The sequence below is a fragment of the Sabethes cyaneus genome, chromosome 2 (assembly GCF_943734655.1).
Source record: "Sabethes cyaneus chromosome 2, idSabCyanKW18_F2, whole genome shotgun sequence".
Taxonomy (NCBI): domain Eukaryota; kingdom Metazoa; phylum Arthropoda; class Insecta; order Diptera; family Culicidae; genus Sabethes; species Sabethes cyaneus.
The window spans coordinates 216,736,323-216,752,618 of NC_071354.1; the positions used below are offsets into that span (position 1 = coordinate 216,736,323).

General features: G+C 38.0%; 1 protein-coding gene across 2 annotated transcripts in view; it reads left to right on the forward strand.

The window, feature by feature from the left end:
- LOC128733612 (diacylglycerol kinase 1) overlaps positions 1-16,296 on the forward strand; it is a 207,646-nt gene that overhangs the window by 101,238 nt on the left and 90,112 nt on the right. For both annotated transcript variants that reach the window (XM_053827332.1, XM_053827333.1), the window contains exons 3-4: positions 2,801-2,884; positions 3,199-3,281. In XM_053827332.1, the coding sequence (XP_053683307.1) occupies positions 2,812-2,884; positions 3,199-3,281 (156 nt within the window). In that variant the 5' untranslated portion in view covers positions 2,801-2,811. The remainder of the gene's footprint in view (positions 1-2,800; positions 2,885-3,198; positions 3,282-16,296) is intronic.

The following is a 16,296-nucleotide window of genomic DNA, read 5'->3' on the forward strand; positions in this document are numbered from 1 at the left end:
GGCAAGCAAACGCAGTTGAAGCAAATGGTGCAAATCTAGGTGTCCACCGTGGAATCACTAACGAAAGTCTGCACGATCTTCTAAAAACACGTTACGCGTTTGAGGAATCGGTGGTGAGCGTGCCGCGGGGGTCAGCTAAAGACGAAAAAGCGCGGGAGATATTGGCGCCAACCACCAAACGAATCGGTGATCGTTTAGAGACTGGACTTCTATGGAACACAGATGATTCGCTATTTCCCGACAGCCATCTGATGGCCTTGAAGCGGCTGAAGCAAGTAGAAAAGAAGCTGGAAAAGGGCCCGGAGCTACGCCAAAACGTCTGCCGACAGATCGACGAGTACCAGGAGCAGAGGTACGCGCACTTGGCAGTGGCAGAGGAACTGGCCAGAACGAAACCAGGTAAGGTGTGGTATCTTCCATTAAACGTCGTCCGGAACACTAAGAAGCCAGGGAACGTGCGGCTCATTTGGGCTGCTGCTGCAGCTGTACAAAGTGTCTCCCTCAACTCCAAATTGCTGAAGGGACGCGACTTGCTTGTTCCATTGATGTCCGTCTTAGTCGGTTTCCGAGAGCGTAGACTCGTCTTTGGCGGTGACGTGCGTGAGATGTATCACCAGCTCCAGATGATCGCTCAAGATAAGCGCTTTCTACGGTTCCTCTTTCGCAAGGAAACTCTCAAGATCCTCCAAGTGTCTATGATGTAATGAACGTCGCCACGTTTGGGTCGACAAGTCCTCGTTGTTCAGCCCAATGTCTGAAGAATCGCAACGCAGAGGCGTTCGCCGGACAGTATCCGGAAGCTGCAGCAGCAATAATCCATCGCTATTACGTCGACGATTATTTCGACAGTGTCAACACTGTTGAAGGTAGATCAAGCGAAGTAGTCCCATTCACCCTAAGTGCTGCAGAGTCTGGGTGAGCAAAATTCAGTTCCGTGCTGGGAATTCTGTGGAACCAGGGTGGTGATGAATTCTTCTCCTTGGTGCAGCTTCTTTCGTATCTACGTGGATATAAATTTGCGTGTCGTAGCTGAGGGAGTAGTGCGATGCAGTCTGGTCATGTCTCGGTCCAAGGTAGCTACGCTGAAACGCCAGTCGGTTCGCCGACTGGAGCTGAAGGCCGCCGTCCTAGGACAGAAAAGCAACGGCTGCTGATCAAAGCTCAGTACTGTTCGGTCCAAAAACCTCTTAGCCAGGAGGAATTCCAGAAAGCCGAGACCGTTCTGTGGAAACAAGCGTAGTTCGACGATTTTCCTGATGAGATGAGTGTAGTTGATGACGAACTTAGAACTGAAGACAGGGTAGAGACCCAAAAGGATAGCGAGATCCAGCAGCATCTACAAACTAACTCCGGTCCTAGATCGGAACGGTATTCTACGGATGGGCGGTCGAATGGATGCGTCGACCGAAATGCCGTTCGACAAGAGATTTCCCATCATTCTTCCCCGAAAGCATGGGCTGACGGGAAAGGTAATTCAGTTCTACCACGAGAAATTCGGACACGCTAATCGGGAGACCGTGGTGGATGAGCTTCGCCAGCGGTGTACAAAGTGTACAAAGTGTAATTTCCGAGGTGACACGACAGTGCATTTGGTGCACAGTACATCGCTGTTTTCCAGTAGCTCCGCGGATGGTTTCGTTTCTGATTCAGCGAGTGAAGCCCTTCCTTCGGCCATTTAGCGCGGTGGGCAAAGACTGTTTGGGCCCCATCGAAGTGATCGTCTGCCAGAGGAAGATAAAAAGGTGGACCACGGTCTTCACCTGCCTAGCCATACGCGCGGTAGATCTGGAAGTAGTCCATACCCTCAATACCCAGTCTTGTAAGATGACCATCAAGAGGTTCGGCAAAGCGCATGGAACTCCGACAGAGATCTTTTCGGACAATGCTACGTGCTTCCAAGGTATCGCCAACGAGAAGCAAAAAATCCACTACGAATGGGCAGAATCTCTAGGGAGCGCATCAACAGCATGGCATTTCAATCCACCCGCAACGCCGCACCTGGTCGGAATATGGGAACGGATGGTGCGGTCGGTGAAGGTAAGCATGAAAGTGTTGGACGATGGATGAACCTTCACGGATGAGGTGCTACTGCCGGTCCTAGCGGAGACGGAAGATGCAATACACTCTCGACTGTTGATGTATATGCCGCAGGAGTCAGCCAACGAAAAAGTGATTACCCCGAACCATTTTCTCCGGGGAACAGTTACGATAGCGGACAGAAGAGTGGATAGTTCCATCGATGCTGCCGAAGCTCTACGAGACGCCTACAAGCGGTCCCAGGACCTAGCCAACCAGCCCTGGGAAAGGTGAAACGAATAATACCTGTAAAGAAATTGTGAGTGCACGGAGGGAAAAACATAAGCGAAAATTATTTATTGTAAGTTATGAAAAGTTGTGAAAAGAAATAATCTGTAACATAAATAAACCTCCAAATTTCAGTTTGAGCTGTACAACAAACTAAAAAAAAAGTTTATTGTTCTGTTTGAACAATATCATTAAGTTGAATTTTGGCATAGAATCGTTTCGGTAGAGCTACGTCTCTGCTACAAAGTTTTATATTTTCAATTCACCAGCGTCTCATTAAACCGTTATTACCGCAATATATTGCATTTTAATTTAAACTTGCGGATAGATTGAAAACCTGAATTATAAAGAAGAAAGAGAAAAAAAAGCATTTAATACCGCTAGCTATGCGACAATCCACCGAACCGTCATGTGTACAGTTAACGAAACTTTCACACCCCGCCAAAGGAAAACTTTAGTAATCAGTCATCCTCGTTTCCGATCTTCTTTCTTCCAGATCCGTTAACGATGGCAACCAACGTTTTCAAGTGGGAAAAACTCTCGCCAAGTGAATTCCAGCAGCTGCAGGATCTAGCATCGTGTAAGTAAAGCAAACCGAACGCAACCGAGCAGTACGCTGTCACATCCCATTCATCCATCCGGCATTGGCACAGCGAAAACCTTTTTCTCATCAACCAAGAAAACAACTCGGTTTCATTTCAAGTTCACTCACCATCCTCGTCTCCTCCTCCTCACCAATCTAAAATGGATTTCGAATTAGCAGTTCCCGCACTAGATTGCTTTTTTCCTTTCTCGAAACTCGGAAGCTGAAGCCGGGACATGTGCTCATCTATTTAGCCGGCTTTTTTCTTCTCTCTCTCGCTCTGATTACTCACTCTTGCTTTTTTTTTGCAGACTCTACGAAAAAGCTGCAGAACGTGCTGCACGAATTTTACTCGGCCACCACTCCATCAGCGTCACGATTTCAACCGGATGGGGTAAGTAGCGAATCGGTTTTATTTCGCCGTTATGCATCCTCCGGTCCTCCTCCGGTGGACTTCACTTAGCCGGCAATCGATTAAACGCATTTCTGTGGGAAGGACTTTGCTTTTCCGGCTCCGGCACCGGCTCCGTTATAATGTAATCCAATCTCTTGGCAAATGGAATGTGAAATTTCCGCCACGCGAAGTTCATTACATTCGTTACATGCTCCTCTAGACATGTCGGGCGAATTGGATGGATAATTTAAGTTTGCTGTAACATCGTTTAGGCACAGTCTCTTTGCTGGCCAAATGGGTTTGATTTGCGCCATGAAGGACAGCTCTGTAACTTTCAATATCATTGTCATGTCAACAAATATTTCATTGTCATGTCGAACATGATTCTTTTTCAATTCGAAATGCAAATGCATTCATTTTAGAGACATTGACTTGATCTCACTAGAGGGATTGGTTCCTAATTTTTAATCTAATTTTATGAAAATCTACCCAACGAAAATGATGGTATGTTTTTCCGTATACACAGAAAGCCACGTGTTGCTGCTTATCAGAAAGCGTGCTAAATGGCAGGGTGCTTCAAACCAGTCAACCAGCAGCAGTGGCATGGCAGGATGCGGTTTGTTAAAGCTGAAGCTATGTACGAACGAGTCTGGTTGAGGTGAGAAACCCCTTCCGTTAGATGGGACGGGAAATGAGAAGTTTAAGGGAAACTGATGATGATGGTGGTGATGATGATGATGATGATGATGATGATAATGATAATAATGTTTGTGCGGTTGGGTAATTTATTTCATGTAATAGGATAACCCGGCACGAAGCGAAAAACCAGATGGCAAAGTTAGATTCGATATAAATGAGATGCATGATTTATGTAGTTATATATTTATCCTATTATGCGGTAATAGTGAGCGGTTTTATCACGACTAGCTTATGCTGAGCATTTCAACGTAACGTTTTTTGCGGTAGCCTGCAAAAAAGTTGAAAAGGATCAACTTCAGATAAAGTTTGAAGCACGATGCAATTTTCCTCACATTCCACTGTAATGATATTAATTATAATGTTTAAAATTAAATTCAATGAAAAAAGCAATTTAACTGCACGTGCATGTAAAATTCATCGAATATAAAATTCAAATTCATTTCAGTATTTACCAAGAACCATGATTCAAAAACCGTTTCCGACGTACAACGACGACGTGAATACCCGCATCGTTACTCAACCGGCAACGGGGGCTAATTTGCCATTTCTTGCGTCCGGTTGCCTGCATGTCAAGCACCGGCGACGGAGGGTTAGCGTTTTCCGGATGACGACGACGACGACGACGACGACGGACGGTTAGAACAACGATTTGTGGCGTCAAAGAACAAAAAACTCTCCTCGAGTGGCCACACTGGACACAAAGCATAACTGCATCTGAATGCTGTGAACGGAAAAAAATGTGAATAGAATAAAATAATGAAAGTCAAAAGAGACCAAACGATTCACAGCGCGGTCGGTTTATAGTGGAACAGTGGACAGCATTACGATTGTTTAAAATTAAAAAGTGAAAAAATTGGACGCTACTGAGGTGGAAAAAACCACAAAGCTTTCACGAAACTATTATCTGCCATGCTGAAAAACTAGACTGAAACAGTTTAAGAGAATTTATAAACTTTTTATTCCCTGTTTTATACATTTGTGTTAAACCACGACTCTTATGAGAAGCACGAAACAGCTGTACGCTGCTGCAGCTGCAGTACAAACGAAAATTAAATCAGTAAATCTAATTGAAATGCAAACACACAGGAAGAGACAATCCCGGGGAGCTGTGAAGTGAAAGTTGTTTTTTTACTCTCGGATTGTTTATTAAACGCGACTTAACACTTTGTTACTGCGCGATATACTAGAGAACACCCCAGCTGTGTTTACCACTCAGTTGCGGGTAAATTATAACCAAACCATTGCACAGTGGTCCAGCAGCGAAAATTAAGTGGAAAGTTTTTTGTGGTTCATAATAGCCCCCCATAATGTTCAGCAAAGTTGTACAACTCTAATAAACAATTAATGCGAAATCAACGACCAAGTTCCAGTTTGGCTTGTGAACACATAATCCATAATAACTTTTTATAAGAAAGAGATAGAAGGATAACTTCTTCGACAAAGTTGTAGCTAAAGATTATATAAGTAACTTTGCCAAAGACATAGTAGGCGTATTTCTAGGCGTTTCTAACTTACATGGTGTTTTATAAAAAGACCTCTCAAAAATCACTTTTTCGCTGATTTCTTCAAATGCAATGGTTTTATTGCATCATAATGTCTTACAAAGTGGGTTATCTTATCAAAAGACATATTTTTGTAGAACATTGTATGTTGAAAACTCATACGTATAACGAGTTCTAACGTTTTTCCTGTGTTTTTTTAGTCTTTTTTGGAATAGAATATCTCAAAAAGGGGCAAACGAAAAAAATCAAACTTGGCCGTTTCTGAAAGCTTGGAGTTTTATCTCAAACATATGTGAAAATAAAAAACTGGTTTTTTCTCTAACTCGAGTAATTTCAGTTTAATTATTTCATGTTTGACCATTTTCTACTATGGAGTATTTTCTAATATCTTCTTGAAGACGATTAAAGTCAAAATGTAAATAGTAAAAAAGAAATTTGTCGTACCTTGACACAATTTCTTCTGATTGTCACGTAAAATAGTCTTCGAACTCCGGATAAGTTAAGAGATCTAGTTTTTTGACCTTGTGCTAGTTTTCGAACCACTGCTGATATATTCATCAAATAAGTTTTTATAACGGTAGTGTTTACAATTGTTTATTGGCAAGATATATGGACTTCGCCCGTCATCCAATCCATACATATAAATATAAATTATAATACCAAATACAAAATAATATAAAATGCAGTGGTATTAGTGTGCATGTAATTGATCTTTCAGAAATAGTCAGAAAGTTTTTTCTTAATAGTATCAGTCGACATGTTTAAGTTTAGTATGTTTCTAAAATTGTTCATTAGCTGCATACAGCGGCAGGCTGGTTCATTGCGCGCGTAGTTAGTTCGACGGTGGTTTAGAGTGAAGGGCCTTGGTCTCCACAGAACTACTGTACTCTGGTTAGGCTTCGTGCACAAATTACGTAACGCTCATAGGGGAAGGGGGGGGGGGGGAGGACAAGCTAGCGTTACTTTTTGTTACGTGGGGGGGAGGGGGAGTCTTGAGAAGAGTTACGTAACAAATTTATCAAATTGAAAAAATTCGGAATTATTTTTTGCTGAATAAATCTGAGCAGCTGAAAACCGTTTGGCCCAACATGCAACATGGGGTGATGCCTAATTGCTGTTTCAGCTGTGTAACATTATTTTAGTCTTGATTTCCACTTGATCAAATCCATTTTGATCAAAATTTTTGTTCTGAACTCAGACTTGGTTGTGTTAAATCAGTGGTGCCCAGGTATAGGCGTGGTGCGGGCCAAATCAGATCGCCCATGAATGCCGCGGGCCGCAATAATCTCTGGCCATTCCTGTGCATAACAATATGTAAAATAGGCGACAACAAAAACAATTTTCTAGGAATCACCATGAGATTTGAACCGGAAAGCATTCAGATTCCCAACATGCGCGAGGCATAACGATAAAACTGAGGGACTCCTATGTCATCAAAAAATTTTCTCCTAATTTCACCAGCTTTCGAATCAGTCCGCGGGCCGCACGAATCATTTCAAAGGGCCACATGCGGCGCGCGGTCTTGAGTTTGCAAAACTAAAAAAATTAAACGGATTGTGCGATTTTCATTCAATGATAGGGGGAGGTTTAGTTAACGTTACGTAATTTTAAGAGGGGGCTATGCCAAGCGTTCCTTATTGTTACATAGGGGTGGGAGGGGGTCAAAAAACTATAATTTTTGCGTTACGTAATTAGTGTACCACGCCTTAGCAGTTATCCTGAATTTCAAATAATGACTGTCGTATCGTCCTCTCTGCAAATGGAGCTCAGCACCAGCTGTTTTTGACAAATATCTATCTTACAATTTTCATTATTTTACAAATAGTCATGGAAATCTTCACTTGGATATATGCACATGAAATTACATTTTATATTGATATTTCTGATTCTAGTCTAAAGTAATCTTTTAAATTACTTTAGTGTCAGAAAACTGAGAAGTCTTCAAAATTGATGTCTTATACGTATTCAGGAACAGGAACATGACTATGATCGTAGTAAAAAAGGAGGAACATTTTCAAGCAAATCCTATTAGAGTACTGGAGTTTTTTGTCAAAAGATTTGAGGGTACCGTTACTGTTATTTTAAATTAGTATATAAAATGGTCGTGAAAGTAATTCGGCAGTTTAGGAGATTATTTCCCATTCAATTCCATATTAGCTATATCGCCAACCGTTAATAAAATGCTAGTACACGGCGCAGATATTATTAAGGCCACGGCACAACTCATAGGGTTATTAAGCGAAGAGGTACAGGAAACGCGAAATAAATGTATTTGTAAGTTCAAGGAATGTCACGTCAGAAAATTTAACCGGATTGCCAATTTGGAGGATGTGTTCAAACGCCTCCTGCTGTCGTCCGATCCAGTAATTGCAATACAAAATCGTTCGTATTGTAGACGTACTCTGGAGCTTCCACCAAGCGCAAACCAATTATTAATATCATAAATTATTATATTGCTAACAATAATAAAATATTTCGAAAACAAAACATTTATTGAATCTCTCAAATAAATGACTACCCTTTTTGTTTTCCAAATCAACGATATACTGATATAAGGTGGTTGAAGTTCGAAAAGGATCTATAGGTTTTTTTCTCTTTTACCTCTTTGCTTGTTTTGATATACTTACCTGCGATTAAAAAATGACATAAAACTAAAATAACAGTTAACAATATTACGTATGAAATAACCAATATTTTTTGCTTTTTTATTGAAAATTAATTTTAAAACATTATTGATGGTAGATTGAGCATATTTGCAAAATAATAAAAATTGAAAGATAGATATTTATCAAAAACAGCTGGTGCTGATAGAAAACTGATGTCATATCTGGAGTTCGAAGACTATTTTACGTGACAATCAGAAGAAATTGTGTCAAGACACGACAAATTTCTTTTTTACTATTGAAATGTTGACTTTAATCGTCTTCAAGAAGATATTGGAAAATACTGCATAGTAGAAAATGGTCAAACATGAAATAATTAAATTGAAATTACTCGAGTTAGAGAAAAAACCAGTTTTTCATTTTCACATATGCTTGAGATAAAACTCCAAGCTTTCAGAAACGGCCAAGTTTGATTTTTTTCGTTTGCCCCTTTTTGAGATATTCTATTCCAAAAAAGACTAAAAAAACACAGGAAAAACGTTAGAACTCGTTATACGTATGAGTTTTTAACATACAATGTTCTACAAAAATGTGTCTTTTGATAAGATAACCAACTTTGTAAAACATTATGATGCAATAAAACCACTGCATTTGAAGAAATCAGCGAAAAAGTGATTTTTGAGAGGTCTTGTTGTAAAACACCCTGTAAGTTAGAAACGCCTAAAAATACGCCTACTAAGTCTTTGGCAAAGTTGCTTATATAATCTTTAGATACAACTTTGTCGGAGAAGTTATCCTTCTATCTCTTTCCTATAAAAAGTTATTATGGATTATGTGTTCACAAGCCAAACTGGAGCTTAGTCGTTGATTTCGCATTAATTGTCTATTAGAGTTGTACAACTTTGCTGAACATTGTAGGGAGCTATTATAAAACGCTTAGCCGCAAAAGTAAGTTTCCACTTAACTTTCGTTTCTGGACCACTGTGCATTGTGCTGTTCACTTAAAAATGCAAACTAGAACTAAACTTTTTTCTCTATGTAATATGCAATAAGGCAATATAGCATTTGACGAGGAACAATGCGGTTTGTTACTGTTTTAGATTCAAAAATTCTATTTAACGGGAAACTAGAAGTCTTTAGCTTTTCGTCGGAGAGCCCAATTTCGGAAGCAGCTTTTTGGCCCAAAAGCGGGGTTCTGTTTATAGGTATGTATTCACTGCATTCTTCTTGGAAATTAAATAAAAAGAAAACTTATCCAATTTAATTCTACTATGCATTTTTTATTCTTCTTGCCAATCTAAACACAGCGAATATATTTTCATGAACAGAATTTTTGTTTCAAACAAACTTTTGAAATTTGCAGAATCGATGACGACTAATTTCACCTTAATACTATTGCGTGCAGTGTCCCCTATTAACCTCGAAGTACGCACTAATCCAGCCAGTCGTCTTATGTTCAAATCTGAACTGTGATAGCTGTGATAGACGCTCAGAAAACTTCAGTCTATGGACTGGTTTTTCCATAAAACTCTAACAGCAATTTTGTTCGACATTACTTGTTTCAATATTATGACTTTTGACCCAGAAATCGCAGAATTGGTTTTTTTTGCGAAAATGCAAAAAAGATTTTTCAGCTATCTAGCAAAAAACAGAAACCCAGTAGTGTTTTTCTGGACTGCTAAGAATATTTGCTAACATTTTTATGACAATCAGTGCCTGTTTCGAATTTGATGAAGCAAATTGCAGACAAAATTCATATCTGTCAAAATAATGGATAAATAGTAGATTTAAACGAGAAAGTTTCATCTTTCCCTTTCTTAGGAATTTGAAGCAACATTGGACAAAATATCATTAAAATACTATTAAATTAGCAACAAAATAACATAGAATTAGCCGCAGGCTGAAAACCTCTCTAATATAGAATAAAAAAACATAGAATTGATACAAAACATACATAAATCACAAACAAAAGATTCAAAAATGGAACAATACTGACCTATATATGGAGTAAAAATGGTAACAAAATACAACAACAAAAATAGGGAATCACTCAAAAATTATACAAATAATTCAAAAAAATCCAATTACAAAAATGTTCCGAATTTGTGCGTTCCGGATTTTGTCGACTTGGTTAGCCTAAAAGTTGTTTAATTTTTTTCTCTTTAAACATAATTTTATAAGCTTTTCATTCTGCATGATACTACCTCGAACTCGATCATTTTTATGTTATCTATATATATAAAAATGAAATGCTGTTCGTGTGTCCGGTATAGACTCGCAAACCGCTCGACGGATTTTGATGAAACTTGACATGGTTAGCATGGTTTGAGACCCCTCCCCCCTCTAGAAGGGGGGGCTCCCATACAAATGGAACACAAATTTCTTCATAACTCGGGAACTAATCAAGCAAATGGAACCAAATTTGGCATGTGAAGGTTTTTGCAGGCAGACATTTTTTCTATGGTAGATTGAGAACCCTACTTCCTCTAAGAGGGGGGGGGGGGCTCTCATACAAATAAAACCAAAATTTCTTCATAACTTGACTATTAATCAAGCAAATGGAACCAAATTTGACATGTGAAGGTTTTTGGAGATGGAATTTTTTTTTTCTATGGTAGATTGAGAAACCTCCTTCTTCTAAGAGGGGGGGGGGGGGGGGCTCCCATACAAATAAAACACAAATTTCCCCATAACTCGACTATTAATCAAGCAAATGAATTTGGGGGTTACTGGAGGCAAAATTTTTTTCTATGGTTTATTGAGATTCCTGCACTGCACTGATATTTTATTACGATTTTGCCAACATTATCATTTTAAGGGTCGGTAATAACACCCAAATCGTTACGTTGGACTTGCTGCTCGAGTCACAAATGCTGATGCGTTGGATAAGAAGCGGCATGATTTAGGAATATCTTGGGTTGTCAACAAGAAAGCTCTTGGTTGCAAGATTACAATTAATCAAATCTTTAGGATTATGCATGTACCCCCTTTTTAGAACGGCGTAGCAACGCGCGCCGGGTCCTCTAGTATGTTATATTTTTAGACTTTTAGGTGTCATAAATGGTTTTATTCTTGATAAACCCCCCGGTAAGAATTGTTGCCGTGGCGTAACTCTTGCTTGCGTCTGTCCGACGTCGCACGACAAATTCTTACTGGGCCTCTTAATGATGATGATGATGATGATGATGATGATGATGATGATGATGATGATGATGATGATGATGATGATGATGATGATGATGATGATGATGATGATGATGATGATGATGATGATGATGATGATGATGATGATGATGATGATGATGATGATGATGATGATGATGATGATGATGATGATGATGATGATGATGATGATGATGATGATGATGATGATGATGATGATGATGATGATGATGATGATGATGATGATGATGATGATGATGATGATGATGATGATGATGATGATGATGATGATGATGATGATGATGATGATGATGATGATGATGATGATGATGATGATGATGATGATGATGATGATGATGATGATGATGATGATGATGATGATGATGATGATGATGATGATGATGATGATGATGATGATGATGATGATGATGATGATGATGATGATGATGATGATGATTATGATGATGATGATGATGATGATGATGATGATGATGATGATGATGATGATGATGATGATGATGATGATGATGATGATGATGATGATGATGATGATGATGATGATGATGATGATGATGATGATGATGATGATGATGATGATGATGATGATGATGATGATGATGATGATGATGATGATGATGATGATGATGATGATGATGATGATGATGATGATGATGATGATGATGATGATGATGATGATGATGATGATGATGATGATGATGATGATGATGGTGATGATGATGATGATGATGATGATGATGGTGATGATGATGATGATGATGTTGATGATGATGATGATGATGATGATGATGATGATGATGATGATCGTTGGAGCGATAAACAGTTTGTAATCAAACACTCAACCGTATCCCAAGTGATCAGAACGTTCAAGAAACATTAATCTGCCAAGCAGAAGGAAAGGTAGCAGTAGGAAACGTAGCACCATTGACCCGAAGAATGCCATGCCAGCCATGCCAAGCGTGCAACCCTACATTTCGTTTATAAAAGTGGCAAAAAAGGCAAAAAATCGATTTGCTTTGTGCAAAAATCGATGAAACGCTTTGGACTACACATTTAAAAAATTCGGAAGGTACCGAACTGGAGTGACAAACAGAACAGGGCAGCCAAAATTCGCACAAGGAAGCTGTACAGGAAGTGGATAACAAAACCGCTCTACAATGTGATGAATGGTGAAACCTATAACAAGTCTGACACCAAACAAATGGCTGCACATGAACACTAAATTGTCTTCCAATATATACAACATACTGTCAACTTTTTTTGGTTAGATTATAGTCACTTTAACCAGCTTGGGTCATTCATGACTTCTGTGGGGTTGGGATTTGACCCGGGCCCTCGGCGTGAGAGGCGTGAATGCTAACCACTGTGCCGGGACTGACCTTTATACTGTCAAGTATTTTTAATCAAAATTTCGATTATTTTTCCTCACGCGCGCAGTGGTCAAATCTTGAAAAAAAACGCGAAGCAATTGGGTAAAAAATGCGTAATTTTTCAAGGGTGGTGTCTTCGGAGAAGTTTAATAATAAAATATAGCGAATTTTCCTGCACTATTAGGGTGACCGTGAATTTATCTATTAGGGTGACATGAACTTTTGTTTTTTAAAATATTAAAAAAAAATTCTTCAAAAAGTTGCAGAACATACTAAAATCAGCAACTTCGCCAAATACATTAACTATCTAACTCTTAGCTGTTGCGAAATATAATGATGTGTTAAAAAGATGCACTTAAAAATCAATTATGCTTAATAATTTTGCACACGATTTTTTTACTGTTTTCGAGTGTTCTACAGAGTTGTTCAGTATGCTAAAATACATATTTTCACTGAAGACTGTTTGTCGCTAGGACGCATATTTAATAAGTTATAAAATAAATGAAAAAAAAATCGGAATATTCAAAAAAAAATTTCAATTTCGGGCAGCTTCGCACAAACCAGACCATTAGGTGAGAGTACTATGTTATATCTATAAAAAAAATATTTCCATCAGGCTCCAAAGAAATCTCAGAAAAATCAATTGAAAAATGTGTTATTTTTTGATAAAATTTTTTATAGCTCGTTAAGCCAAAGAAATAGAGAGTTACAGTATTTAACAAAGTTGCTTATTTTAATGTGTTCTACAACTTTGCTGAAGGCACCATACCTTTTTGAACGCATTTAAATAAACGAAAATTGTATCACCGTAATGAAACCACCAAACCACCACTGTATTTTGGAATATAAGTGAACCATTTCTATTCACGCCGTATTAAGCAAATAAAACAGCAAGATTTCGTGATAAAATGACACATAAATGATATTCAAATGGTGCAAAAATTACGTAAATAATCACAGAAAAATGGGATTAGCTACGAATGGCCGAATCACAAATGGCCGAAATAACGAATGGCATAATGCATTTAATGGCCGAATTACAAATTGGCCGAAACATGAATGATAGAATGTCATATTCTGCCGAAAATATTTACGTTACAGTTCTGTGACAGTTTTTAAAATTCGGACATCAGGCCATTTGGCCATTTGGCCATTCAGCCATTCGGCCATTTCGGCTATTTGTTATTTGGCTATTTGTTTTTCGGTCATATGGTACCAGCACGAAAAATCACTCATAAATGACAAAAAAATGTGACAAATATTATTCAAAAATGACATAAAATAAATTATAGAAAAATGGCACAAAAATGTAACAAATAATACAAACATTATTTAAAAGTAATACTGATAAAAAATGCTTTTGAGAGAATGACAGGTATACAACACGACTGGAGTGTATTTTACAGGAATATTAAAATTTAAAACAGCCGTTTCTCGATTTTAGTTACACGTATAAATGACCCAAAATTGATGCAAGATATTATTATTATTAATATCTTATATTATTTATTATTATTTATTTAATATATCCATCTGACAAATTTTAATGAATTTATAGTCACAATATAAAAATTATATCAAATCAGTGTTTCATAGTCGCTGCGTGAATTTTTCAGTTGACTCTCCAAACTCGAAGAGTTCTTCAACCCGAGTGAAAGTCAGGACATATGCAATCATCGGTTCGTGGAATCCAAATGTTATTATTCAAAAATTATACCTAAATGTGGCACAACAATTATACGAAAATGATACAGAAATCAGCTGAAAAAATTCTGCAAGCTTCCAACAATCGCTAAAAACCGAGCATACGAATCAATCAAAATAGTGAATTACCGGAAGGAAATTGAACTATGCAAACTGTTGTAAAGGGAAGATAATGGACACATTTTCAAACGTTAGAGATGCACCGAAAAATGTAGTGTGTCTAATAAATGTAAAACAAACAAACAAATCAAAAATAGAACAAAATGACCTAAAAATCAAAGAAAAATTACCCAAAAATGACAAAAGTTACCAAATTTCTGCGAAAATAACTCAAAAATTACTTTAAAAAGGCACGAAATTGGCAGAAAAACAACACCAAATGGATACAAAACCAACACAGACAAAGATGATAACCAGATGAAAAAAGTATGCAAAAATTATTTACAAATGATGGAAAAAATACTGCTAAATGGCACAAAAGTATCACAAAAATAGTTCAGAAGTGACGCTTAAACTAACATAAACATCAAAATGTTAAAAAGGCAGAAAAAGCAAAAAAAAAACAAAATGGCACAAAAATAGAAGTTTTTTATAACGGTAGTTATAACAATCGGCGGAGGTAACGGTAGAAGAAAGTAATTGAAACAAAGGCGTTCATAGTATCTTAGGGGAGAAACGCGTGCAAAGGAAAGAGCAAAAAATTAGGTACGGGAGGGTCATTGAAGCAACGCTTATTAAGTTTGTATAACGTTGCCCTTTACCCAAGCTGGGGGATTCGCGGAGCAAACCAAGCTATAATGGGAGCCAGTTATAACCGAATTCGAACCTAACTAAATATAATACAAAATTGACGTATAATTTTGATACTCTATCACAACAAATAATATAAAAATAGTACTGCCGGTCCTGGGCTGCCGTTTTCCAATGCCTTCAAACATCGGCTGAACGTGCATCATCTCCTTGCAGTTTACGATATCGTTCTGGTTTACTTTTAAAAATAATTTTGGCCACTCTTTCGATAGGCCACGTGTCCAACCCACCACAGCCTGTTACATTGTACTACCTCTACTATATCAGCATATTCGTACATATGTGTAAATCCAAAATTCTACGCTCCAAAACCCCAAGCGCTAATCGATCAGCTTCCTTTGGCGTCCATGATTCATGTCCGTAAGGGGTCAACGAAAGGATTAGATTTCTGTAGAGCACCAGTTTTGTGCGATAGAAAAAAATTTCACGATTAAATTCCACCATTAGTTTAATTCACGACAGATACGTATTTCTTCTACGATTTGCAGGCTTCATCAGTATCTGTTTTCGAACTTACATTTTCAGAAAACTTCAGTCACTATTCTGATGCATGATTTTAACTCATTCAGTTTTCAATGTGGAACGAAGCCCCTTTACCTGCTACATCGGAAAACCATGTTCTAGCATTAGCTAATTTAGTTTAACTGAATTGCACGTAGCCTTAAAACCGAGATCCGGACGGACGACAGCTGACTCGTTAGACCAGTGTTGTACCTCGTGGCCATCCGGGGGGTACTGGATACTTACACCGATGAAGTATAGGTTAATTTTTCTTATTATTTTCTAATGTGGTTTGAACCAATTGGTCATTCACCAGAAGTATAAATTGAATTATTCGTTAAAAGACCGAGTTGGTGTACAAGCGCATGAAAATTTTACCGTTTGATCCTGGTGCACGTCGCACTATGGCGCAAAGCTGGCCAAAATCCAATTTCAAATTTTTGCCATTATTATATTTTTGTCATTTTCTGGAATTGTTTGGGAGGTTAGCCTGAAAATTTTAGCCAATTTGAAGTTACAATGAATTTTTGATAAATGTCTGAAGTTGACCTTGTTGAAAAATGATATTTTTTTCGATTTTTGGTCCCTAATTTGAGATCAGTGATCCAATATTAGTTAGAGATGTAATTTTCAGCCGATTTGAAGT